Raw genomic sequence first — 14,483 nt, 5'->3', positions numbered from 1 at the left:
CTAATCATTTTCAAGTTTTAAAGACGATTGATAGACTGAAATAGAAGAGAGGTCATTTTGTAGTTTACGTGTGGAAAAATACATTGTTATCCACCCTATTCAAACATTATTGAACCAAGGATGATATTCATTACCAAAAATATGAGAAATGTTTTATTTTGTAAATATGAAATAGAAAATAAATTGCAATTGATTTTATATGATTTTATATCATTAACAAGAAGAGAGGTCAAGAATATGAATGGAAAAGATATTACATGCTGTAGTAAAAAAAAATATATATATATATATATATATATATATATATATATACTTTAGTTGAATTTCAAAATTACTAGATCTAATCATGAACCAAATGACAAGCAAATATTGAATCTAAATCATTGATTGAATTTTGAACATTCCAAATTAAAACGTAAACCCCAAAAGAAATTATTTCGTTAAATTATTTATTTATTTTTAACAAAATTGACTGACATACATAATTTATTGTATATTTTGTGTATCCATTTCATCAAAGTAATTTATAAAAAAAATGGTATAATTTGCAATATAAATATTTTAAATTATTTTTAAGATAAAAAGAATATTTCATTATGATACAAAAGGCAAATTATCGTCCTTGCTAGTTGCTAAGATTGAACTTTTTTGAAAAAAATAAAAATTGCTATGTGCGGTAGAAATTTTTGCGCCGTTGGATCAGAGTAATATGGCGTTGATGATTGATCTGCAAGGTTCAAAGATGTGGTACGGTACGAGCGAATACACCCAATTCACGAATACCTAAAACGGGATCCGATCCCGCGAAAGGGCTAAAACCTCAAGAAAACCCCAGCGGCGAGCTCTTGGACTCCCGTCCCAAATCCCTGAAGTATGTCCACCGCCGCTGCCATGGCTGCTAGGTCAGCCCTCAGATCAACCGTAGCGCGGGCCGCTATCTCCGGGAGACTTACCGGCGGTGCCAAAGTGAAATCAGCGCGTTCTCCGTTCGGCATGCCCAAGCAGAACCCACTCTCCCAATCCCATCGCATTTTGAGGTAAATTTTCGATGCAACTTTTCTGTTTTTTGGATTCTGTTATGCGTGTGACAAACTTGTGCTGTGATTTGTGAAGGTCTCCTGTTGAAATGAGTTGCTGTGTGGAATCGTTGCTTCCTTACCACTCTGCTACCGCATCTGCATTGCTTACGTCTATGCTTTCCGTCTCTCGTCGGAGTTACGGTTGGACCCCTGAAGGTATTTCCTTGCTCCTATCGTGGAATTGTTCTCTCTGAACTGTTTCTTTTAGGATTGAGTAATGATTCACCGACGAAGTTCCTAAGTATTTCCCTCTTGCACTGTATGTGGATTCTAGTTTCCGTTAGTAGCTAATAAGTTGCTTGGTTCTTGTGGCCCTTCTTGTTCCGCCTCATTGTGGGGGTGTAATCTTTTAGGTGTATTGAATGAACATTTTTGTTCGTCTGGCTGAGAGTTTATAATTTCATTTTCGACGACCCATCTCTTACTCTCTTGCGCAATGAAAGAGTGCACGTTGCTTTTCCTTTTGTAGGGCAAGACGAGACTAGATGAGGTCTTAGCATCAGCCGATGGAATGACTGGATTTATTTTTGTTGTCAACTTTGTGGAAATAATGGTAAAATATCACTCAGAGTAGATTATGTAAGAAAATCATTTTTTTGTGGTTGAATTAGAGCTGAGGGATTCAAACCTTTGTTCGTACGACATATTGGACGTTGGCTGACTGAAACTCCAAATAAATTATTCAGATCTTGTTATTTTGCCTTTCTAAGTGGAAAAGTTATTTGTTTTATTTATCCATTTAATCCTTAGACCAATCAGATTTTCTGATTCAATGGTTTGGAGGTCAATGGATTATAATTTACTGGTTATGTTTTAAAATTTCCTTATTTTGGTGCTCTATGGTATTACCGTCTATCCACTGTCTGAATTTTCAACTAGTGTCTATAGAGCTCAATCTTGATTATTTATTCACTATATCGGATTAATATCAGAGCACAATAATGAGAATAGTGTGTGAAAAAGGTCAAGTTACCTATGAATTTTCTTTTTCCTCGTTCATTGATGACATTAATTTTAGTAATGTGACAAGGATGATATTGATTTCTTCTACACTCAGATTGCAATGATGATGTATGAGAATGTCGGATGGTTCGAGCACTTGCCCTCTAAAGACAAGATGCTGGAATAAAGTCATGTATTGCTTGTTTTTCGGTGCACTGAGTAGTTCAGTGACATTGGGTTTTTTATAGCAGTAGGGAGAAACAAACTCATAACTGGGTTTGTGTAGGTTGATATTCATGTTGGAAGGTAGTGTAATTTTGTTATAATCACCATTACCAATGACTGTTACCATCCTTGAGTTATAACTACTGTATAAATGTTTTCTCTCTTAAAACTTTGGGGACTTTACTTAAGTTCATATCCTTTTATTGTTACTTTCTATAAAGTGGTGTTATTACATCATTGTCACCCTGAAAAGTGAAACTTCTACATTTGTGTTTATGTTGTAGATTCTTGAATGATGAATGCTACTACTGAGCAGGAGTTACCTAAGGTAATCATTTCTAGGTTAGCATCCAAGCCTTCCTCCTTCGACTAAAAGAATTATTATGAAGTATAATACAAACATCAGCAACATTGAAATTTTAGTGCGGCACGCACAAATTGATCCAAAAGATTAATTAGTGCAGTTGAAATGAGTTATAGTATTAGGAGAAGGCTAGGGGAATAGTGTTTGGGTTCATAGAACGTATACAAGTTCCTTGTGGTAACTCCTTGAAACAGAATTGTATGTAGCTGGCTTACCCAGATTGAACTAGATCAAAGAGCGAGTTTATGTTCGCATTTTAGAAATAATTTCAGTACACCCATAGCTGTTCCTATGACTGATCCCTTGCGTCCATTACTTTCCATGATGGCCTTCCTTGAAATCTTCTATTCGTTGAAATATGCTATCAGGCTCCCTTCAGTCCCGTCCCCATATTCAATCTCATTGTCTAAAGTAGGTAATAGATATACAATTTCTAGAATGCAACCTTGCTTCCATCATCAATCTTTTGCGCCTTTATATATCTAACGCCACATGTTTCTTTCTCTAGGATCGTGAGAGATTGCTCATTGCTGAACTTGGCTAAGCGACTTGCTGTGTGATTCTTTACTGTTTACTTGCCTTAGAAGTCTAGGGGTGGACAGATTTACAATTTCCAAGCTGGAGGATAACAATATACATGGCATTGTTCATTAATCATGATGTGTTTTGGGCATAAAAATTGAACTTTAGATTAGTTTGGTTATGCAGATCTTAGACAATGTTTATAATCTACATTTCCCCTTCTGTTGTATTGTAGATGGATGATTACTGTCTGTTGAGATGTGGTGCATCGATCATAGTTTCGAGAATTTGAATGGAGACTGTAAGATTTTGATTAAGCCGATACGTGACTTGGTTGATGATTTGAGATTTCCAACTGTAGGATAATGTTTTTATGATTCTCCCTGCAAGTAACAGTAAGTAATTTCCTTCCAAGTCCAACCAATGTAGAATTGGATGCTCCAGTTACCTTTTTAGTAGGAAAAGGGTGCCTAGATTTGGTAGTATGAAATAATGGTAAGCATTTTAGGTGAACTTATTTCGATTTTGGTTTTGATTTTAAGAATTCAAAAAAGTTACAGGTAGAAAATGGTCGAAACTTGTTCTAATGATGGACCTCTTGTTAACACTTTAGAAATAGAAAATAAATCTTGTTTTGATTTTTGTTTTCAACAAAAATTTTCCCATGATTTAGACATGTCTTTATAGGTAATATTATGACTCAGAATAGATATTTGAAACCGGTTATTTATAATTTTTTTTTAATTTAAGCATTGGATAAGTGATTAATAGATTTAACTGTACAATTTGGAAATATCCACAAACAAGCTCTAATTTTCAATGATCTAACAACTGAAAGTATTTTCATATTTTGAAAAAAAAAAAAAGAATCCAACGCTGAAACACCAGTATACCAAATTAGAAATTTTCTGTGGATTTTGAAATGTGGCCTTTTTAAAGAACTATTATCATTATGCTTCCACGAGTGAGAATGGATGGGATTTTTCTTTTCTGTGCACCGGGAATCGATTTTAGTTGTTTCATTTTACCATTTTTTAACCGTTTGGCTCGTTTGATTGTATTTGTTTACTTTTATTTTTTATATTTTTATTCGTGGATGATTTTGTTTCTTTAGTTTATCGTTTAAATTAAAATATGATGAAATTTAAATATTGCATCAGGTAACATCGGTTTATATTATTCTTTATCATGCTCATGGCTCATGGTAGCGTTCATATTAATATTGAACTTTCAAAAATTAGTATTTTGGTTTTACCATTCTCAGGTTCAATCAACTTTTTAATATTTAAGATTCAAATAAGTATTTTAACAGTTAGTGAAAATTGTTGAGAGTTAAAAGAATGTTCGACATGTTTCTTGGAACACCTGTTTAGCATATTTATTTTTTAGAACTATTTTTATTCTCATATTTATATTTTAAGTTTGAAAATTTAAAATTCAACGTTAAATTAAAAATAACAAAATTGTTAGATATATTTAATTAATAATATTTTAGATTAAACTAAATATTTAGTAGATTGAATCTTAATAAAAAATGGAGTGTCTCCAACAAGGTTCTACTAAAAAAAGATCATATATTTTTTATAAAAATATATATATATATATATATATATATATTTTTTTTTTTAGTTTTATCATTACAATTGAGTCAAGTTAAGCAAAGAATTCCATAAGAATTATGGACTATTTAAATATCCTAATTACATTGTATGAAATTTATACATGAAACAAATTTATTTAAGAGGGTACTCATCACCTAAATTACAAAACTATCCTTTTGTATATACACATTAATATTCATTGATTTTTAAATTCCATAATTCATTGGAAGGTTATAATTTGAATCTCATGATATTTGCTGCTAAAATACCAAAACATCCAAAAATATCTCCAAATCCCTCAAATTCGAAAACTCCCAAATTTGAAAATAGTGACGGTTCGTGTCTTCTTCTCCGTTCGCCGGGATTATTCTTCCGACTGCTTGCGTCTTCTCCGACGATTAACCTTGATTTCGTCTGCTCCTCCATTCGTCTGCTTCGATTCGTTTGCTTCGTCTGTCTCAGAGGCTTCGTATCCGTTGTAGAGTTGTCCGTTCCTGTCGCCGAGCAGTCTGTTTCCATTCTACCATCGTTCGTTTCTGCTCCTTCGTCTCCGGTCCCCACCTCCATTTTTCTCCATCGCCGAAGTAGTTCATCTCCGTTTATCCCAATTGAAAAGTTTGCATTTCAATATATCCTTATGTTGAAAACCTTGTTTTTTTTGTACTGTTAAACCCTTTTCTTGTACTATTTTTTTTTTTGGTATATATTCCAATATATCCTAACGTTCATTCCATACCTAAGTAGTGTATCCAATAGTTGTATATATAGGGTTATATTGGAATATATCTTATAGTGAGTTTGATCTTAGCATACAAAGCACCATAACAAATTTGTGTATTTCCCTTTTTGTGTGTACGAATATATGGGGATATATCTTATAATGGTTGGCTTGCACTCTTTAACTTTTCGTGTATAGAGATATATTGGGATATACGAGGGAAAAAATGCTCGAATGGAAAGGAACCTGTTGAATCAAATCTGAAATGCGTCCAACAGTGGCTTCCAACAACTGGTGGGAATTTACACATGAATAGAGATGAAAGTGGATATTTTTTTCATTAATAATAATGGTAAATCATGAGAATAAATTTTTTTTTTTGAAAGGGTGATCGAGTGTTGAAATTTTGTATGGGGCTCACAATCATTAAACGAATATGATTACAATTTAGAGATTCAAATCTTTTAAATTTCAAAAAAAAACTATAATAAAAATAAATATAATAAAAAAGGGTAAAATCGGTATTATAAAAAATAGAAGTCTCTAAAATTTGAAAACTTTAAACATATGTAAAATTAAGTTTAAAAAACATTATCTCAATTCGGTATTTAGAACTTGAATTCTATTTATAAATTTTTTCTTTTTTATTTATTGAGATAATTCCAAAGAATAAAGTTTTTCTGTTGCCAACCATTGACAATAATTATTTTAGATTAAAAACTAATCATGATAAAGAGAAGAAAAAGGATGGTTGTGAAAGAAAAGAAAAATGGAAAATGAGAAAAAATTTCAACCACCAAAAGGACATGTGGAAAATGACAAAAAGGAAAAGAAAAATGAATAATAAAATAATAAAAGAAAAGGCGTTGGAGACGCGATTTTTGCTCGCGTCTGTACCTCGAAACCTCATCCATCTCTGTGAAAGTTCAATTTTAGAGGAAAAGGTCAAATCAAAATCAGCGAACTACCGGCTTCAATTCGTTTATTTCCCCCCGTTTTTCCTTTTCCTTTTCGATCAATCATTCAATCCAACCATACATCTCCTCTTATCTTTCTCTCTCTTTTTCCATTTCTTTCTTTCAATCCAAACGCACGCTTCCTGAAGTTCGTTCTCAACAGGTAATACTGCCGGAAGCCGCTGTGTTTTTCTTCGTTTTTTTCCCGCCTCTCTTTCAGATTCTAATTTGATCCAACCCAGTGCTTCGTCCCGCTGGTTGCCGGAGGAAATGGACTCCGATTTCTGGACCTCCCGCCTCGCCGCCGCCAAGCGCCAGTATATGTTGCAGCATCATCACCAGAGCTCCAACTTAGGTTTTGCATCCCTTCCGTTTTCTTTTTTTTTTTCCTTTTAATTTCATGATCTATCGGCGTTGAATCTTTATTCCCCTCTTGTTCCTTGTTGCTTGAGTTTAGATCTATTGGGAATCGATGATTTGGAGATGGATGATGACGGCCGCCCCCATTTTCCATGCCCTTATTGCTATGAGAATTTTGACGTTATGTCCCTCTGTTCGCATCTGGAAGACGAGCACTCTTGCGAGACAAGAGTCACGGTACGTGTTTTCCTTTTCTTTTATCTGCGTGCAACCAATTTTATATACTATATATTCTCCTGGTAGTATAGTTTTTTCTTAATGCTACTGCAATTATTTGAATCGTCGCTGACTGCTGCTCCACAATTTATTCTCTCGTTTCATGTTCAGCGTTTCTAGCCGCTTAGGTCCTTTGACAGGCTCTCATAAGATTTATGGTTTTTGTGATCTGAGAAATGATTCCGGCTGGATTGTCTAATTCATGAGAGCTTTTATCAGTTGTTGTTTAGGACGTACCGTAGTTATAATTCTGTCAATCGTTTGTAGTTGCTGTACTTGAGAATTGTTTTATGTCTAACATCCATTTGATTCTCTAGCAGTTCCGTTTGCTTGTAAAATTATTTCCCCCTTACTCATTATTCGATGAAATCCCCAAAGTAATGGAACGAAACTGTGAGAAGAATTAAACTTGTTCCGCATCATCTTTCATAAGCTCTCTCTGCGTCTTGTCCCTTTCTTAATCTGTTCTTTTGGATTATTGGTTTATGAGAAAGTAGGCTTCTGCTTAATTTGCATTCTCCTTGCAGGTTTGTCCCATATGCTCAGTTAAAGTCATGGGAGACATGTTAAGTCATATAACATTGCACCATGGGCACTTATACAAGATATCCTTTAAATTTTAACCTTGTTTTTATTGACTGCTACCATTTGATTGGTATACTTTGAGGAGGAAATTATTAGTTTTGCTATGCCTATCTTGTTTACTTAACAAAGGACTACCTTCAGAGACGTCACAGGTTACGTAAAATTGCTATCCCCAACAGTCAGGCATTGTCTCTGTTGAGCCGGGACCTTCGTGAGGCTCATCTGCAGGTGCTTTTAGGGAGCACTGGGTACCGTACAAGCACCACTAATGTGCCTAGTGCAACTCATGATCCATTTCTATCATCACTCATTTTGAATTATCCTGCCTCTGAAGTTGAAGATATTTCAAAATCCATGCTAACGACTGCCGAAGAGCCATCTTCAGAGAATGTGGCCCCTTCGCCTATTTGGAAACCAAGGTACTTGTTCACATCCGTTTCTTTTTCTTTATTTTTCCCTTTAGAGTAATGGATTCCTCTCTTATTGTTACTCTTCAAGCCACTACTGTTTTTGTTCATCAAAAGCGGGGTTTGGTTAGATCAAGAAACTATTGATACCTTTCAACTCCCTCATATGCCATGACTGAAAAGTCGCGGCCTTTACAAGTACTCACCTCTGATTGGATGGTCAGAAGGTAAGAGAACTTCATGACCATAGTCAAGTGACTCAAGTAACAGAGATCTGCCTGTTATGCATTGACGGAGGAATTAATCTAGTAATACCCTCTGATTATTGCTTCCTGTTGTTTAGTATTAACACTTCTTCTCCCTCTCTCCAGTTTTGATCCTTCTTTGAGCCAGGAAGAACGGGAAAAAAGAATGAGACAGGCTATTGGGAGAGCAGGTTTTATGCGAGATATGCTTTTCTCAACTCTCTTAAACGACTAATGAAAGCAGTAAGTTCCTACAAAAATGATGCAAAAATGAATAAATTAACAGATGTTGAATTACTTCTGGGTTTAATTCTTATGGCTTTATTTGTTGTCGACCCAATATCAAACTCATTGAGGTCAAACACTCTTTGAGTATTGGTTGATGATAATTATTCTTCATTACAACCAGGAATGGATTACGTTGAATATAAAGCTGTCTGTTTATTTATTGATCATTTTAATTGTACAATATTGTGGTTGTGTTGCAAGAAGAATTTGAATATAAAAATTTCAGAATAGTGAACGACAAAAGGGGAGCATTGAGCTCATTGGCGCTCGAGGGTGGGCCGGCCAGGACCAGGAGCCAGACCATAATACAAGGACAAATTTGAAGCGAAACTTCGATGGTCAACACAGCGTAAGAATCTCGGATTAAATGGCAACTATTGGGACTGGGCCTGGGGCTACTTCCAAGAAATTATCGATGCTTTCTTTTAAAACCTTCTCTTTTCAATATGACACAACTTGGCTGAACTATCATCTTGAAATTGAGACGCTGCAATTTATTATAGCGTGATAATGAATTGGAATTTGGTGTTATAATTGAGAACAGGGAAACGGATGTTCATGGAAGAACATTGCATATAATGCTGAGTGACCAAGATCATTATAGATCCAACTTATTTCAGCTATCATTTTATATGTTTAGTTTTAAGGTTAAATTATCATTTTAGTTAGCTGTTTGTGCTTCATATCAGTTTAGTTCTTGTGGTTTTATATGCTTTAATTTGGCCCTAGAATTTGATTAAATCTCCCAAAAATCTCTCAGACCCTAAATATTAATGTGGTAGCGATGATAACAATGGGGAAACTTGACCTAGGAACTAAATTGAAACTTTATAAAAGTATAAGATTTAAACATTGTTATTGTGAAACAATTTGACTTTTTGTTCTATGTTGTCCCTTTGATCTAAAAGCTTAAAGCTGTGCTGTGTGGTTATGTTTATTTGACTTGATTATTTGGCTCTGAGATGTCGTTTATTATAAGGCTTGAAAATTCAAAGTTGTTATATTATAATAAATTTAATTCCTTGATGTATTTTCTATATGTCAGATCGTAAACTTCAATGTTTTTTTTTTTTTACTTAAATTTTAATCATTGTTGTTAGCTTCTAATGTTTTAGATGACCATGATTGATTAACCAACATCTCCAAGAGTCAACATCCGGAAACGCGTATCGTCATCAAGTTTTTAGTATTTATTATTTTTTTTTAGACACTCATCAAGTGTATTTAGAAAGATAGGAGACGGCTTCTTTTTTCTTTTCTTTTTCTATTTAAAAAACATTTTGACGGCAAATAAATGCTAGGTCAAAAATTACTTTAAATTGTGAGAGGGAATAATTAGTTATTGTGCACAATTCTTTCAAGCAAAAGGCCAGAATAATTAAGGTTTAAATATTATTTTAGCTTCTCAACTTTCAGCTTTGGTTTATTCATCTGAGTCTTTAGACTTTTAAAAAGTAACTATTTTATCCTTCATTTTTATTTCTATCTCATTTCTGTTGGATCACTCTTCACCCATTAGATTTTTTGAAATTTAGCATTAAATATGTGTTAAAGAGTTTTCAATATATATAAAATTTATGGTCAAATTTTACAAATAGGAATCAAATTGATCACTTTTTTTAAGTACAATGGTCAAAATAGACATTCTCAAAATACAATGATTAAAATAAATAAAAGTTGGAAGTATAATGAACAAAATGAAAGTGCAAGAATTATATGAACACAGCCTTAAATGTTGATAAACTTGTTAGAATTTATAGGGTTTCATCTTAAAACTAATCAACAATGAGATCAATAATCTATGTATTTTTTTTTATACCAAATATTCGTTTGAGTTTGTTAATCCTATTGTAACATAAACGGGTGATTTAACTAAAGTATCTAGACCAATAAAATTAAAACTCCGTAGGCCATAAATTCTTACTATGAATATTAATATTGATGATTTTAATTTTGTAAACAATTTCACCACTTGTCCTTGATATTTCTACGTATATGGATCCATAACCATAACCCATAAGAGAAATTATATAATTAGGGGGGCGGCGGTCGGTCGGCGGTCGGTGCTATAAAATTGACCACTCGAAAAGTTGAAAGATTCCCCACTTATTACCCACTCCCGTGCGCATCCATCTCCACCGTTAATTCTCCCACAAATCCCCTGGTTCACAACGCATCACACGGCTGCAGACCCCCCTTCCAAAATAGCAAAAGCAAAATTTGTTAGATTAGAAATTTAGATCTCTCTAGTTTTCTTTTTATAGCCTTCTATAATTGATAAAACTTAAATCCGATTATTAATAAATGCCTGCGGCAAATATAGCAACGAGAAAAATAATAGTTAATTTCCAATATAGCCACGCCTTTTCATTTAAAAAGTATATAAAAAAAGTCCAATTCAAATGAAAAAAAAAATTAAAAATCGAGCCCAAGTGTACAAGTGATATGCTTCTGTTAGATAATATCAATCTAAAATGAAATATATCATATGCTTATATATCAACAAAAAACCTCTAATGTTAAACCAAAATCTTCAACTCAATTATAGTCTTATTAATAATATACCTAATATAAAATATATCACTAATATACTTATATATCAATAAGAAACTCATAATGTTATTCAATAAGTATTTTTTTATTATTCTTCCAAAATCTCAGATTTATTCATGTACTCTTTCTCTCTGCTCTAACGTCACAATAACAATTTAATCTATGTACACGTAAAATTTTTATTAATATCTAATAAATTCTCTCATATATTTAGATCAATAAATTGATTAGGAACAAAAATATTTTTACAAATTATAAAACTAAATCGGCATATAATAGAAATTGACACCTTTTACGGTGTAAAGTAAATTGTCACAAAAAAAAGTGCGTTTTATTCCCACATAACGGTAATGGGACCTATCGCTTAATAGGAGAATGGATAAGAACGTCTGAAACCTCCCTCCCGATTGCCCCTTTCACTGAACAAATCTAATCTAACAAATCTAAAAGTTGACACCTTTTAGGTTTCAACTTCAATTCCTTCTTCGATCTTCGCGATTCTGTGTTGCTTTCACAATTCTAATGGCGTTGGAGCTTTTCGTCTTGGGCTGTACCGGAGTTGTGGTCTTCCTCCATGGCGCTAATTTCTTCTTCCACGCTTTCTGGCACCGCTTCACCGTCCGATCTCTCAGGTACCTGATTTCCCCCTTTTCTTCTCGCTGATTGTCCCTTCCGATTTCCGATTTCCATTTTCGTCGGGAGTGTTCTCTGCGACAACTTAGGGCTTTTCGTTCTGTTTCTGTTTTGGTTGTCTTGCTTCCATTTCCCCCCTTTCTCCCGGATCTGCGATTCACTAAACCTAATTACTGAAACTTTTACGAACGCCGGATTTTCGTCTGTGAGTCGGCGTCTAATGCGTAAATTTGGTTGTGATTTCAGCTTCTTGGGTGCGATTGGATGGTAGGAATTGGAGAAGCCGAGTAGTGGATCATTTAATCGAAGATGAACACGAGATTGGAGATTGTATATATCGGGCAATTATGATTTGAACTCACAATCTAGGATTACGATTTTTAACTGTGATAACGATGATGAAGTAATAATCAAATTTACACAACGCATGGTTTATCATTGAATGTCGGTTGGCTGATTATCTAATTTCTTGTGGATTGTAATTCTACTTCTCTGTGCACTGCGTTTCTCATTTTTATGACAGTAGATCGCAAGAATCGAGTCTGTTACGATTTTCTGGTAGAAGAGTTAGAAAAGTATCGGGTGGTTCAGATTCAATTTTGATTTGAAATAATCTTGGAGGATCTGTTTCCATGTTTCCAGAAGATCATATGAACTGAACTAGATGGATATTTAAGTATTGATGGTGGTGTGGTAAAATTTCCTGTTAGGCTTGATACTACTTGCTGGAGAAATGATATTTATGATTTTTTTTAGACAAGATTATAAGTACAAAGTTCCTCATCAAAATTAAGCTAAAAAATCAAACTAATAAGTCTTAATTTGTCAAAATGAATATAGTTCAGCGGTAATTGGCACATATCTCCAACCATGAGGTTGTTATTTCGAACATCCCCTCTCACGGTCACGGGCACCGGAAGGAATGGTTGAGAATCCCCTTAAAACTTTTAACACAAAATCAGCACAATCCATCACAAAGTGTAATGGCAGGGTGTAATTGACGAGTAGACAAAAATTTTCCACCATGAATTGGAGCATCCGGGTTGGATAGGTACTCGTGATAATAACTCCAATCTGTAGGACGGACTTTCAAGATATATATATATATGGACTACTCCATCTTAAAAGAGCTTTCTCCCATAGAAGAAGAGGAAAGGCTAAAAGGGTGTAAAAAAATCAATAGAAAATATCACTTTCTGGCCGATGGCTTTCATTTCTAGAAAAAGCTAAAACTAAACATTGTAAAATGAGGTTTTAATTAAGTACATGAAACTCAAAAATAAGAAGAATAAAGTATCTACAGATGTTTGACAACAACAGCAGAGTCTAGAAGCCACTGAATTGATTAGGTACAGAGTATATATAAAATGAAAATATAAATCAGTAATAATTATTATTATTATTTACAGAAATTGTTAAAAGGTAGGCCACAAAATTAGACCTTCATTTTGGGGCAGGGCATTTCCACCCACTCAGCAGTCAGCACACAACTCCACTCCTCTCTTCTCTCGGTTGAATTTTTTTTCAAAGTCCAAATCTTTTTAATCATTTGATTTTCCCTCTTCCACTTTCAGCCTTTGATTTCTTCAAACAAATGGAACACCTACCAAAGCTTTTAAAATGGAAAAAAAAATTATTAGAATCTAAACCAATGATCTTTCTAAAAAAAAATAAAAATTAAGAGACTCAAAAGTTAGAGAGATTAATTGAGTTATATTTGAGTTAAAACAATTCTCTTTGGTTGAAACATAGTTGTATGGACTGTTTTTTATTTGTTTTGAACTAGAGAGATTGTGGCTTTGGTTTTTTTTGTACTATTCAAACCATTTTGAAATTTTAATGTGAACACTGCAAATATATTCTTTAAAATTATGGAAAACTAATAAAATTTTACCATAAAATTTTTTCATATCAATTTCATCATATTACATCTTAAATTTATATAAGTAAGTGTGGCAATTTTTAACCTTCACCTTTAACTAGAAAAAGTGTTGAAAAGATTGTTAAAGAAATTAAAATCCTAGTGCATAAATTAAGGGGGAGAAGTTTTACCTATTGCCGTAGAAGTTGCAATCAGGTAGTGCATGCAATAGTGAAGCTTACAGTGGAGGAGAGAGTTGAGGGCGTTTGGCTGGAGGTAGTGCCAGCAAGTTCGAAGAGAGTTATGCGCGAAGATATCAGGGATTCCATTCAATAAGCTCGTTGTTGTTAATGCTTTTGTTTTATTGTTTGACCTAAACATAATTTCATTAATACCAGTCACTTTTGGAAATTGTTATATTGCTTATTGTTAAAAATATTGGGTAAATTAGCAAAATTAGAATAGAGTAATAACTGTAACACTTATCCAAGTACATAGTACATAGTATAATTCAACGAAACTAAAAGTTTATGGTAAAAATTTATATAATCTATCAAATTTAGGAGAAAAAATGAATAATTTTCCCAAAAATTATAAATTACGAAGATATATTCAAATCAAAAGGATTATGGCTCATAAGAGAAATTAAGATTGGTTAAATTACTAATTTCAGGTTAATTTCAATATTGTTCTTCGTATTTAAAAATGTTTAACTTGATCCCTATATTTTGGTCAAATCTCACAAACCTTTTATGTCATTATGAACGTCTATCATACTAAATATATGACATGTTTGAATCTAAAATAGTTTAAGGATGATTAATAAAATTTAACCAAATTATTTTAAAACGATAGGAACCCATTGGAT

At 33.4% G+C, this 14,483-nt stretch overlaps 2 protein-coding genes and 1 long non-coding RNA gene across 14 annotated transcripts; all 3 read left to right on the top strand.

Annotated features, from left to right (window-relative positions):
• Positions 1–754: 754 nt before the first annotated feature.
• On the top strand, positions 755–3,645 carry LOC111012443 (protein NUCLEAR FUSION DEFECTIVE 6, mitochondrial). Of its 12 annotated transcripts, none has more exons than XR_002601574.2 (5): positions 755–1,037; positions 1,114–1,235; positions 1,549–1,632; positions 2,531–2,574; positions 3,368–3,645. XR_002601574.2 is itself a non-coding variant. In XM_022286595.2 (4 exons), the coding sequence occupies exons 1-3, from the start codon at positions 874–876 to the stop codon at positions 2,536–2,538; spliced, it is 294 nt and encodes a 97-aa protein (XP_022142287.1). In that variant the 5' UTR covers positions 756–873; the 3' UTR covers positions 2,539–2,574; positions 3,368–3,645. The 12 variants fall into 12 exon arrangements, 5 of the variants coding, with proteins under 5 accessions (XP_022142289.1, XP_022142285.1, XP_022142287.1 ...); XR_002601575.2 differs by having other exon boundaries at positions 2,531–2,588; XR_002601572.2 differs by having other exon boundaries at positions 3,119–3,473.
• Positions 3,646–6,337: 2,692 nt separating this feature from the next.
• Positions 6,338–9,194, top strand: LOC111012438 (protein DEHYDRATION-INDUCED 19 homolog 4). The gene is made up of 6 exons (XM_088126253.1): positions 6,338–6,762; positions 6,865–7,004; positions 7,571–7,648; positions 7,764–8,047; positions 8,407–8,523; positions 8,795–9,194. The coding sequence occupies exons 1-5, from the start codon at positions 6,678–6,680 to the stop codon at positions 8,513–8,515; spliced, it is 696 nt and encodes a 231-aa protein (XP_087982379.1). The 5' UTR covers positions 6,338–6,677; the 3' UTR covers positions 8,516–8,523; positions 8,795–9,194.
• Positions 9,195–11,359: 2,165 nt separating this feature from the next.
• Positions 11,360–12,197, top strand: LOC111012421 (uncharacterized). The gene is made up of 2 exons (XR_002601570.2): positions 11,360–11,753; positions 12,001–12,197. It is a non-coding gene; the product is annotated as an uncharacterized LOC111012421 (long non-coding RNA).
• The last annotated feature ends 2,286 nt before the right edge of the window (positions 12,198–14,483 follow it).

This window comes from Momordica charantia (genome assembly GCF_013281855.1).
Source record: "Momordica charantia cultivar OHB3-1 chromosome 1 unlocalized genomic scaffold, Mcharantia_2.0 BLBB01000001.1, whole genome shotgun sequence".
NCBI lineage: Eukaryota > Viridiplantae > Streptophyta > Magnoliopsida > Cucurbitales > Cucurbitaceae > Momordica > Momordica charantia.
This window is presented reverse-complemented; position numbering and strand designations above follow the sequence as displayed.